Genomic DNA, 13,735 nt, shown 5'->3' with positions numbered 1-13,735 from the left:
CTCCCCTTGGTATTCATATGTTTGTTCTGTATGTCTGTGTCTCTATTTTTGTTTTTCAGATAAGATTATTATATCATTTTTCTAGATTCCACATATATGCATTAATATATATAATTGGTTTTCTCTTTCTGACTCACTTCATTCTGTATGACAGTCTCTAAGTCCATCCAAACTCTATTTATGTTTTAAAGTAATAATGAGTGTGCATGATAATAAATGATAACTCATTTTTCTGTCATGTTGTATATTTAAAGTTTCCCTTTTATGCTAAAAAAAGATATGGTAGTAAATGAACCATTTTTTCCCCTGCCAACTAATCTATTATGACAAGATATATTTCAATAACATGTAAAAATGATCCCTACCTGATATAGACACCTGATAATAAAAGCATTATAAGATGGAGCTATTAATATAAAATAAATGCCAGCTGAAATCACTTATACAACTTGAAACATCATATTTAATTTCTAACAGTTATCCATTCTTAAAATGAAAATTGTAAACATATCAGTACAAAGTGCCATTGCCCTATCCTATGGCTTTGAGCTTTCTTTCATGACAGATATCCCAGACATAGAGAAGATTCTTTCTTTTCCCCTTGACACTGGGCTGAACTGCTGTAAGTGCACCCAAAAGCATCCTGAGGTTGGGCATTAAGGTAGCTGCTGCTTCACATGAACTTATTCTCCTTTATCAATGAAACAATTTTGTCTACTTGTCTTCATTTCAGCTTTGCCGTCAAAATTTATAATCTGTGTTGCTTTGCTGATTCAGATATCTATGTTTCTAATTTCCCATTGGCAACATTAATATCTTTTTCTCTTTGTGTTTCTTCTGTTAAAACATTTACAGAGAACTGTAAGCTATATGTTCACTGGAAAACAGTGAATATGGTTGGGTCTTGCCTGGAAAATCCCATGGACAGAGGAGCCTGGTAGGCCGCAGTCCATGGGATCGCTAAGAGTCAGACACGACTAAGCGACTTCACTTTCACTTTTCACTTTGATCCATTGGAGAAGGTAGTGGCAACCCACTCCAGTGTTCTTGCCTGGAGAATCCCAGGGACGGGGGAACCTGGTGGGCTGCCATCTCTGGGGTCGCACAGAGTTGGACACGACTGAAGCGACTTAGCAGCAGCAGCAGCAGTATTCGAATAAACGTTTGGATCTCCTAGAGAGATTAACACACTAGACAGAATCATGTGTCAAAACTGCTGATTTAAGAATTTATTTTGCTTGTAAAATTTGTTATTTCTTGGAATCCGACTCAGGATTTATATGGAGTATACCATGTGTATAAATATTTGTTTGCAAGAATGACTCATTAGCAGAAGACAGGACCACAAACACTTGTTTGTAAATATGGCAACAGCTACAAGTAAGACTGTCTCGTCAGATGGTAAATTCTTTCCTCCAGTCTCCAGTCCTGGTTCCTGAAAATGCTGCCCTTAACCTTTGATTCTCAGATCAAGGCTTCCTGTCTTTGATGCCACTGGAGTTCCTTGAAACAATACATCTTTGTGTTGACTATTAAGCTTTAACCATCACAGGATTATAATACTTTTTCCATTTTCCCAATTTATGCCTTATTTTTCTTAAGATTTGCAAAATCATAAAGAAAATACTAAGGAGGAATTCCTGCATGGAAACACTAAATCCAACAGCCATAGTAGGTTGGAAAGTAGGCTGGATTCAAGCATTCTTTTGCAAATAGAGACAAAAACATTCAGCATCTGCTGAACCAATGAAGGAGACACAGATTTGATCCCTGGGTTGGGAAGATCCCCTGGAGAAGGAAATGGCAACCCAATCTAGTATTCTTGCCTGGGAAATTCCTTGCACAGAGGAACCTGGAAATCTAGACTTATAGGTTGCAATCATAGACTTATGAGGTTGCAAAAGAGTCAGGCACAACTTAGCAACTAAACAACAACAGACATATGAAGAATAAGTGAGAGACTATTCTAGAATGATTAGAATAATAACTTATTTCTATACAGGCAGGGCTCTCTATCCTAGAGAGTGCTTAAGAGAAATGTGATTAATTAATATTCTGATTATATATTTCTGTGTAACTAATCATCCTAGAAGTTAGCAGCTCTCATTGCTGGTGCTGCTGCTGCTAAGTCACTTCAGTCATGTCGGACTCTGTGCGACCCCATAGACGGCAGCGCACCAGGCTTCCCCGTCCCTGGGATTCTCCAGGCAAGAACACTGGAGTGGGTTGCCATTTCCTTCTCCAATGCAGGAAAGTGAAAAGTGAAAGTGAAGTCGCTCAGTCATGTCCGACTCTTCACGATCCCATGGACTGCAACCTACCAGGCTCCTCTGTCCATGGGATTTCCCAGGCAAGAGTACTGGAGTGGGGTGCCATCACCTTCTCTGGCAGCTCTCATTAGGGAAATGCAAATCAAAACCACAATGAGATACCACTTCGCATTCATGAGGGTGGCTTTTATGAAAACAAAAATATAAAACAACAACTGTTGTCAAGGATGTGGAGAAATTGGAACACTTGGGCATTGTTAGTGGAAATGTAAAATGGTGCAGCTACTGAGGATAATATTATGGCACTTCCTCAAAAAACTAAACATTGACTTCACCTATGATCCAGAAATTCCACTTCTAGATATATACCTAAAAGGTTTAAAGTAGGGACTTGACTAGATATTTGTATGCTGGTGTTCATAGCAGCATCACACATAATAACCAAAGTGTTAATTGCTCAGTCGTGTCACTCTGTGCAGTCCCATGAGCTGTAACCTGCCAGACTGTCCATGGAATTCTCCAGGCAAGGAATACTGGAGTGGGTTGCCATGCCCTTTTCCAGGGGATCTTCCTGACCCAGGGATCAAATCTGGGTCTTCTGCATTGCAGGCAGATTCTTTACCATTTGAACCACCTGGGAAGCCCATAATAACCAAAAGGTGGAAATAGCACACACATTCACTGACAGACGAACGGGTACACAAAATGTGGTATATAACACAATGGAGTATTATCCATTCTTAAAAAGGGTAAAACTCTGGCAATATGGATGAACTTTGATGACTTTATGCCAAGTGAAACAAGCTAGTCACAGAAGGACAAAAACTATGATTTTACTTATATGAGGTCCCTGCTGCTGCTGCTGCTAAGTCGCTTCAGTCGTGTCCAACTCTGTGCGACCCCAGAGATGGCAGCCCACCAGGCTCCCCTGTCCCTGGGATTCTCCAGGCAAGAACACTGGAGTGGGTTGCCATTTCCTTCTCCAATGCGTGAAAGTGAAAAGTGAAAGTGAAGTCGCTTAGTCATGTCTGACTCTTAGCGATCCCATGGACTGCAGCCTACCAGGCTCCTCCATCCATGGGATTTTCCAGGCAAGAGTAGAAGAGTCAAATTCATAGAGACAGAAGGTAATATAGTGGTTGCCAGGGCCTGGGGGAAGGGGAACTAGGGAGTTAGGTTTAATGGGTACAGAGTTTCAAATGGGAAGATGAAAAATTTCTGAGGAGGAGTGGTGGGTGATGATTGTAGAACAATGAGAATATACTTAATGTCACAGAATAGCACACTTTAAAAAAGGTTAAAATGTACTCTTGCCGGCAGTGTTTTATTTTTTAATTAAAAAGTTTTTTGTTATAGTTGATTTACAGTGCTGTGTTAATTCCTGCTGTAAAGTGATTGTTGTACATATGTATACATTATTTTAAAATATTTTCTGGTATGATTTACCACAGAATATTTAATATCCCTGTGCTATACAGAAGGACCTTGTTGTTTATCCATTCTATATATAACAGTTCGCATTTGTTAATTCCAAACTCCCACTCTGTCCCTCTCCCGCCTCCCCTCCCCCTTAGCAACCACAAGTCTGCTCTCTATGACTCTGTTTCTGTTTAATAGATAAATTCACTTGTGTCACATTTTGGATTCCACATACAAGTGATAGCATATGGTATTTGTCTTTCTCTGACTTATCCAGTTAATGATAATCTCTAGGTCCATCCATGTTGCTGCAGATGGCATTATTTCATTTTCTTTATGGTGAAGTAGTATTTCATTGTATATATGGACCACATCTTCCTTGTCCACTCATTTGTTGATGGACATTTATGTTGTTTCCACGTCTTCGCTATTGTGAAGCCAGTGCCAAGTCAAATCGATTGGTTTGGAAAGGTCAGGAAAGTCTTTTGCAATCTAGAGATGTTGTATCTATTTGACCATCCTTACACAAAAAAAGAACTAGAGCAAGCTCTTTTTATCGACCAGGGCCAGGACCCAGCAATGAGCCATAACTTGAGGCTCCATCAGTCCTCAGTGATGAAGAGAGATTTAGAACCGTGGCTTCTGTTCCCAGTGTGTCTTTCCCCTGGGCTGCTACAGGGCAAAGTGCCCTGCGCTGGCTGTGCAGGCTGGACAAGCCATTGCCCACTCTGAAACAAGGGGAAGGGACCAGACAACCTCCCAGGTCCTTGCAGGCTCATCTTGTACCTTTTGAAGGTGAGTCTAGGCTCTAGACTCACCTAGATTCACGCCAGCTGGGTGACCTAGGCAGCATTCCTTTACCTGTCTGCCTCCCTGGTCTCACCTTTAATAATAGGGTGGTTGTGAAGTTTAAATGACAAATGTGTGTATAATGCAGAATGGTGTCTGCCACATAATAATTGCTTAAGTGTAATTATTACTACTTAAAAGAAACACCCTAGTAGCTCAGAACAATAGCAATCATTTTATTGTGTTTTTTTTTTTTTTTTTTTTACACTTAAGTGCTTGGGTTTGACAGGGCTCAGCAAGGTCATTCTCATTTGATATTGCACTCACATGGTAGCTGGGGCTGGAGTCACCTTGAAGCCTTCCCCATTCATGTTTATAGTGCTTGATGCTGGCTCTCTGCTGGGACCATAGGTGGAGCTGCTGTCTGGACCGCCACCTTAGGCAGAGGTGTTTTGTTGTGTGTGTGGTCAGGACCTTCTCGGCACCCTGGGTAAGTTTTAAAAGAACGACATGTAAGTGCAAGGCATTTTTATGACCTAATCTTGATCACCTCTGCCATACCCTAGAGACCCAGGTGGTCATACTGTAAAAAAGTATGCAAGATACACTGTACTAGTCACTTAATAATATTTGCTAATAATTCTTTTCTCTTTCTTTATTTTCTTTAAGTCCCTTTATCCATGAAGTGCTTGAAGAAGGCAGAGAATTAAGGACTTTCCCAGACCATAAATTGTCCCAAGTATAACATTGGTGGCCCTTCCTGTTTTGCATGTATTTCAGTGTTCCTGTAATTTATTTAAATAGTTGTCAATGAAAGTGATAGGTACCTAAGTGTAAAAGACAGCAAGCAGACAAAGTAACTTAGAATTTGTTTGGAGCAAACAGAAGACTTTAGATACCCAGATGCTGAGATCAGAGGAACCGCCGTGAATATTTTCCCCAAAACCACTGCAAAATGCTTTTACATCCAACGATCACAGACACGTATCTGTGATCAACCTATTGGAATGGATATCCTCTCCTCCCCCTTAGTAGATCTTCTGTAGATTTTTTCAGGAAAGACCACATTGTTCATATTGTGATCTTGCCTGTGTAACATTTTCTAGGTTATCTTCTTGAAAAGACTACAGAAACATGATTTTATTTTCTTTCTTAGTTTAGCTTAAAATTAAACTATTTTTTAAAAGCATTGATCCTAGTAATTTTCCCAGCTACTGGTCACAAAATACACAGACTGAGAAAATAAAATCACGCCTTTGAAAAGAAGGCAAGCCAAGTTTTACCGCCTTCTTAAAAACAGTACATCACCCACAAGCCTGATGATACAGCAAATCCACAGCTTGAGTTGGCTCTGAGAAAATGCCTTGGAAGATTCATTCCAAAAGTATCTTGACCTTATTAAGCAAGACTACAAAGTCACAGAAGTACCTAAACACCTCAAAATGGTAGCTGATATTCTCCTTTGGAGTCATTAAGAAACACACTTACTTACCAGTGGCACTCAACAGAGTCTTTCCAGGTCAGGGTGAACTTGGAATTGAACTGTTGTTGGAAGAACTAGCAAGAGTGTTTTCTTTCTTAGTCAGGTAAGACACTGAGGGACATACTATGCATTAGAAGATGCAGAACCATAGGAATATTTACTTTCAAGAAGGAGACGTTCAAAGAAATAGAACCTCTGTACTGATAGAAGGAAATTCATTACTGTAAGAATCATATCCTGCTGCTGATCCTTTTAAAATTTGGTATATGTTATTTTTTAGTCACCCAAGTAATGAATATATACATTCCTATGAAAACAACTCAGACAGCCAAAAAACAATCCCTTTTCTAGTTCTTTCCCCAGGGCCTCTCCCCACCCCAGAGGTAACTTAACTGCCATTATTTCTCAGCATTTACCTGCTAATGTATGTACCTGAAGAACATGATTGCTTTGTTTTCTTGTACGTAAGTGGAACCATATTGTTTGTACAGTTTTGCAGCTTTCCCATTTACAGTTTAAAATATGTCATAGAGATTGGTCCACCATAACCTTTAGGCTGTGCTCTGGAATTCCATGGCATAAACCATGGCTTATGTAGGCCTTTACTGATTGACATTTACAATGAGCATCATTGGCCATGCTTTTGGTTCACAGGTGTGAGAATTTCTCTAGGATGGATATCTACAAGTTGAATGTCTGCATGAGGTTGTATGTATTTTTAATTTTAATTAATATTGCCAAATTACCTTCTAAAAAACTGCGATCAATTTACACCACCAACCTACAGTTTATAAAATGTATCTGTTCCCTGTCCGCTTGCCAACAGCCTTGGCATACTTCATTCATTTCCTTAGCATTAGTGAGGTTGTACTTTTTCTATCTCACTTTTTGCCATTTATCTTTGCTTTTCAGTGAATTGCTTCTTTGTATTTTTTATCTGTTTCTTACTTGGGTTGTTTGACTCTTTTTTTCTTAAACTTGATCTTAGTTGATTATATGCTCTGAAAATTTAGAGGAATGTCTAACCTTCTGGAAAGCAGGATTCATGTCCTAATCCTTTTTGTATTCTTTGGACCTACTGCCGTGCTCAACTATTTTTGTGGCGCTTATAAATTTTAAAGTCTCTTTTGGGTTAACAGCTTCATGTAACATGACAAAGTCACACCAAAAAATAAACATAACATTAACAAGACTAAAAGTTGATATCCTAACAACCGGCTCTGTGTAGAAAAATCTGCTCGGGAAATGAAAAAGATTAGAACACATTTTTATGAGGAAATTGGCACTTCTTTTTTTTATTAGAAATTGAAGCAGGAACAAGGGGAAAAAAGAAAGCTGTGTCCAAGGACAGGCTTGCAGTCTGATTTTCACCATCAGGAAGGCTCCTGGATGAATGGACAGGAGCTGCCTGAAATGGCTTTAACTCTCAGTTGTCAGGACAACAGACTGTGTCAGAGGATTTCTTCAACAATCTTGACCTTCCTTCAGCTTACAAAGTTCTCTGTTTGACTGTTAAAAGTCTCCTTAATAAACCATGTTGTTACGTGGCTGTTGGGTTAAGAGGTAAGTGATGTGACTCCAATCCCAAGGACAGCCTTTCCCTCTTCCCCAGAACTCCCTTCCTGCCACTCTGACACCTCTAGATTCAAAAGGCTTCCCTTGGCTTTTCCAAAACAATCAGTTTTCTATCTCAGCTCCACTAATCACTAAGATTACATTCATGTTCTCAAACACTGCTGAAGAGAGTCTTTCCAGAGGGCAATTTGACAATATGTTTCAAAAATCTTAAAAACGGGCATATGATGGGCTTAAGAATGATTTCTCTGTCTTGGCCAAGTCTATTGACCTGCTAACACTGAAACTGATTCCCTTCGGCAGAGCCTTGGGACCCCTGTCTTCATCTCCTTCTCCAACCTCAAAGATCACCCTGACTGGGCAGAGACCATGCCCACAGGATTTATGCCTTTAGGGTGAAATCAACATGTCTTGTTCAGGAATCCTAGTAGTAGAGTTGTTCTGGTCATCTTCTCCATTCTCTTGTTTTGTTGATGTTACTGTTAATGAGTGTTTGTATTTACAATCATCCAGTTACCACAGCTTTTGAACTGTGGTGTTGGAGAAGACTCTTGAGAGTCCCTTGGACTGCAAAGAGATCAAACCAGTCAATCCTAAAGGAAATCAGTCCTGAATATTCATTGGAAGGACTGATGCTGAAGCTCCAATACTTTGGCCACCTGATGAGAAGAACTGACTCATTTGAAAAGACCCTGATGCTGGGAAAGATTGAAGGTGGGAGGAGAAGGGGATGACAGAAGATGAGATGGCTGGATGGCATCACTGACTTGATGGACATGAGTTTGAGCAGGCTCTGGGAGTTGTGATGGACAGGGAAACCTGGCATGCTCCCGTCCATGGGGTTGGACACGACTGAGCAACTGAACTGATTACCATCCAAAGAATGTCAGTCTTTTAAAGGTGAGCAATAGTTCTTTGAAGACCAATATTGTGGGTATATGCTGTTCCATCATCCATCCTAAATGATCTCAGTGTTATCTCTCAGCCCCACATCTGCCCTCTATAACTTGGGTTGTGTGCACATGTGCTTAGTCATGTCCGACTCTTTGTGACCCTATGAACTGTAGTCTGCCAGACTCCTCTGGCATTTTTCAGGCAAGAATACTGGAGTTGGTTGCCATTTTCTGTTCATGGGGTCTCCCTGACCCAGGGATTGAACGTGCATCTCCTGCTGCTCCTGCATTATCAGGCGGATTCTTTACCACTGAACCACCTGGGAAGCTCATATACTTTGGGTTGGATGTCTACAATCTACATTTCCTAAGCTCTCTTATTGGACAGGTTCTTTTTCTTTAAGGATTTTTATTTTTTTAATATTTTTTATTATGGTGAAAATCACATAATATAAAACATACTATTTTAACTATACTCAACTGTACAGTTCAGTGGCACTGAGTACATTCACATTGTGCAACTCGAACCATCATCTATCCACCAAAATTTTCACCTTCCTAAACTGAAACTCTGACCCCATTAAATGCTATCTCTCCATTCCCCATCATGACACTCCGTTCCCTGGTATCTACCAATATTTCTCTGACTCTATGAATTTGATTCTTCTACGTACCTCATATAAGTGGAGTCAAACAGTATTTGTCTGCACCTAATGTATATCAGAATGCATTTTTAAGGTTAACTTACTATATGTTATATAAATTGTACCTCCCCTCATGTTATACAGTAGGTTCTCATTAGTTATCTCTTTTATACATAGCAGTGTATATATGTCAATCCCAATTTCCCAATTTACCCTACTCTCCTCTTCACCCCTTGGTGTCCATATGTTTGTTCTCTACATCTGTGTCTCTTTTTCTGTTTTGCAAATAAGTTCATTTGTACTATTTTTCTATATTCAACATATATGCTTTAATATATGATACTGTTTTTCTCTTTCTGTCTTACTTCACTCTGTTTAATAGTCTCTAGGTCCACCCATGTCTCTGCACATGGCATGATTTCATTACTTTTAAAGGCTGAGTAATATTCCATTATATATATATATATATACACACACCACATTTTCTTTATCCATTCCTCTGTTGTTGGACATTTAGGTTGCTTCCTGGCTATTATAAATAGTGCTGCAATGAACATTGGTGAACATGTATCTTTTGAAATTATGGTTTTCTCCAGCTATATGCCCAGGAGTGGGATTGCAAGGTCAGGTGGTAGTTCCATTTTTAGTATTTTTCAAGAACCTCCATATCGTTCTCCATAGTGGCTGTATCAGTTTCCATTCTCACCAACAGTGTAGAGGGTTCCCTTTTCTACACACCCTCTCCATCGTTTATTGTTTGTAGATTTTTTGGTGATGACCATTCTGAGCAGTGTGAGATGATTCCTCACCGTAGTGTTGATTTGTATTTCTCTAATAATTAGTGAGGTCAAGCCTCTTTCTATGTGTCTGTTGGCCATCTGTATGTTTTCTTTGGAGAAATGTTCATGTCTTCTGTCCATTTTTTGACTGGGTCTTGTCTTTTTTTTTTTTTTAGTATTGAGCTGCATGAGCTATTTGTATATTTTGAAGATTAATCCAAAACTAATACAAATTGTCAGTTGCTTCATTTGCAAATATTTCCTCCCATTCAGAGGGTTGTCCTTTCATCTTGTTTATGGTTTCCTTCGCTGTGAAAAAGCTTTTACCTTTAATTAGGTCCCAATTGTTTATTTTTATTTTCATTCCTCTAGGAGGTGGGTCAAAAAAGATCTTGCTGAGATTATGTCAAAGAGTGTTCTGCCAATATTTTCCTCTAAGAGTTTCATAGTTTCTGGCCTGGCATTAAAGTCTTTGATCCATTTTGAGCTTATTTTGGTGTATGGTGTTAGGAAGTATTCCAATTTAATTCTTTTACGTGTAGCTACCCAATTTTCCCAGCACCACCTACTGAAGAGACTGTCTTTTCTCTCTTGTATATTCTTCGTTTGTCATAGATTAGGTGACCAGAGGCGTGTGGGTTTATGTCTAGACTTTCTGTCCTGTTCCATTGATCTATATTTCTGTTTTGGGGTTGATTCCATTACTGTCTTGAGTACTATAGCGTTGTAGTGTAGTCTAAAGTCAGGAAGGTTGATTCTTCTAGCTCCATTTTTCTTTCTCAAGGTTGATTTGGCTATTCAGGGTCTTTTGTGTTTCCATACAAATTGTAAAATATTTTGTTCTAATTCTGTGAAAACTTTGATAGAGATTGCATTGAGTCTGGAGATTACTTTAGGTAGAATAGTCATTTCCACAAGATTGATTATTCCATTCCAAGAACATGGTATATTTCTCCATCTATTTGTGTCATCTTTGATTTCCATCATCAGTATCTGTTACAGTTTTCTGAGTATAGGTCTTTTGCCTCCTTAGGTAGGTTTATTCTTAGGTATTTTATTGTTTTTGTTGCAATGGTAAATGGGATTATTTCCTTAATTTCTCTTTCTGATCTTTCATTGCTAGGGTTATAGGAATGCAAAAGATTTCTGTGTATTAATTTTGTAGCCTGCAAATTGACCAAATTCATTGTCTAGTAGTTTTCTGGTGGCATCTTTAGGATTTTCTATGTATAGTATCATGTCATCTGCAAACAGTGACAGTTTTGCTTCTTCTTTTCCTATTTGGATTCCTCTTAATTCATTTTCTTCTCTTATTTTTGTAGCTAGGAGTTCCAAAACCATGTTGAGTGATAGTAGTAAGACTGGACATGCTCGTCTTGTTTCTGATCTTAGAGGAAATGCTTTCAGTTTTTCACCATTGAGAGTGATGTTTCCTTTGAATTTGTCATATATGGCCCTGGTGGCTCAAACGGTAAAAGTGTCTGCCTACAATGCGGGAGACCCGGGTTCAATCCCTGGGTCAGAAAAATCCCCTGGAGAAGGAAATGGCAACCCAACCCAGTACTATTGCCTGGAAAATACTGTGGACGAAGGAACCTGGTAGGCTACAGTCTTTGGGTTCCAGAGAGTTGGATACAACTGAGCAACTTCACTTTCACTTTCCCTCAATGCCCACTTTCTGAAGAAGTTTTTTTTTTTTTTAATCATAATTGGATATTGAGTTTTGTCAAAAGATTTTTGCATCTATTGAGGTGATCATAATGTTTGTTATGATCACCATGTATGTTATGATCTCCATTTGTTGATATATTGTATTATATTGATTGATTTGTATATATGGAAAAATTCTTGCATACCTGGGATAAATCCCACATGATCATGGTGTGTGATCATTTTGATGTGTTGTTGGATTTTGTTTGCTAGTATTTTATTGAAAAATTTTGCATGTATGTTCATCAGTGATATTGGTCTATAATATTCATTTTTTTGTGATACCTTTAGTTTTGGTGTCAAGGTGAAGTGACCTTGTAGAATGAGCTTGGGTGTATTCCTTCCTAAGGTTTGTATTAGCTAAGATTGTGTTAGCTCGTCTCTGAATATTAGGTAGAATTCCACTGTGAAGCCACATGGTCCTGGACTTTTATTTGTTGGGAGATTTTTAATCACAGTTTCAATTTCAGTACTTGTTATTGATCGCTTCATATTTTCTATTTCTTCCTGGTTCATTTGGAAGGTTGTACCTTTCTAGAATTCATCCATTTCTTCTGGGTATCCATTTTATTGGCATATAGTTTCTTGTAAGAGTCTCTTATGATCCTTCTTATTCCTGAGGTGTTAGTTGTAATTTCTCCTTTTTTGTTTCTAATTTTATCAGTTTGAGTCTTTTCCCTTTTCCTTGATGAGTCTGGCTAAATGTTATCAATTTTGGTTTATGTTTTCAAAGAACAAGCTTTTGATTTTATTGATCTTTGCTATTTTCTTAATTTCTATTTCATTTTTTTCTGCTCTGATTTTTATGATCTCTTTCCTTCTACTAACTTTGGGTTCTGTTTGTTCTTCTTTGCCTAGTTACTTTAGGTGTAAGGTAAGGTTGTTTATTTGAGAGTTCTCTTATTTCTCTAGGTAGTATTGGATTGCTATAAACTTCCCTTTTAGAACTGCATTGCTGCATCCCATAGGTTTTGAGTCATTGTGTTTTTGTTTTCATTTATTTCCACATATTTTTGATGTCCTCTTTGATGTCTTCAGTGGTCTTTTATTTAGTAGCATATTTTTCAGCCTCCATGTGTTTGTGTTTTTTATAGTTCCCCCCACCCCCGTGATTGATTTCTAATATCATAGCAGTGTGGTTGAAAAAGATGCTTGATACAGTTTCAATTTGCTGAGATTAACCCAGGCTTGATCTATGACTCAAGATACAATTGATCCTGGAGACTATTCCATGTGCACTTGAGAAGTGTATTCTACTGCCTTCAGATGGAATGACCCATAAGTCTATCTAGTCTAATGTATCATTTAAAGTTTGTGTTTTCTTATTGTCTAGATGATCTGTCCATTGGTGTAAGTGGGGTGTTAAAGCCCCCCCTCCCCACCATTATTGTGTTACTGTTGATTTCCCTTTTTATGGCTGTTAGCATTTGCCTTGTGTATTGAGGTGCTCCTATGTTTAGTGCATAAATATAATTGTTCTATCTTCTTCTTGGATTGATTTCTTGATTATTATGAAGTGTCCTTGTCTCTTGTAACAGTCTTTATTTTAAAGTCTATTTTGTCTGATGTGAGTATTGCTACTCCGGCTCTCTTTCAGTTTCCATTTGCATGGAATACCTTTAGCCACCCCCTCACTTTCAGTCTGTATGTGTCCCTAGGTTTGAAGTGTGGCTCTTAGAGACAGCATATATAGATCTTGTTTTTGTATCCATTTAGCCAGTCTGTCTCTTTTGGTTGGAGCATTTACTCCATTAACATGTAAGGTAATTATCAATAGTCTGTTTCCACTGGCATTTTCTTAATTGTTTTGCATTTGTTTTTGTAGGTCTTTTTCTTCTCTATGTTTCATGCCTAGGGAAGTTCCTTTAGTATTTGTTGTAAAGCTGGTTTGGTGGTGCTGAATTCTTTTAGCTTTTGCTTCTCTGTAAAGCTTTTGATTTCCCTGTTGAATCTGAATAATATCCATGCTGGGTAGAATTTGTTGTAGGTTTTTCCCTTTCATCACTTTAAATATATCCTGCTAGTCTCTTTTAGCCTACAGAGTTTCCGCTGAAAAATCAGCTGATAACCTTATGGGATTTCCCATGTGTGTTTTTTGTTGTTTTTCCTTTGCTGCTTTTAATATTTTTTCTTTGAATTTAATTTTCGTTAGAGTACTATATGTCTCAGCATG

General features: G+C 38.4%; 1 protein-coding gene across 1 annotated transcript in view; it reads right to left on the bottom strand.

Moving 5' to 3' along the window:
* Positions 1–4,694: 4,694 nt before the first annotated feature.
* The window catches only part of VPS41 (VPS41 subunit of HOPS complex), a 226,380-nt gene continuing 217,339 nt past the window's right edge, over positions 4,695–13,735 (bottom strand). Inside the window, exon 29 of the mRNA XM_059885622.1 lies at positions 4,695–4,964. Coding sequence (XP_059741605.1) covers positions 4,710–4,964 — 255 coding nt within the window. The 3' untranslated portion in view covers positions 4,695–4,709. The remainder of the gene's footprint in view (positions 4,965–13,735) is intronic.

Source organism: Bos taurus, chromosome 4, assembly GCF_002263795.3.
Source record: "Bos taurus isolate L1 Dominette 01449 registration number 42190680 breed Hereford chromosome 4, ARS-UCD2.0, whole genome shotgun sequence".
NCBI lineage: Eukaryota > Metazoa > Chordata > Mammalia > Artiodactyla > Bovidae > Bos > Bos taurus.
The sequence above is the reverse complement of the archived record's forward strand: the minus strand, read 5'-3'. Positions and strand labels throughout refer to the sequence as shown.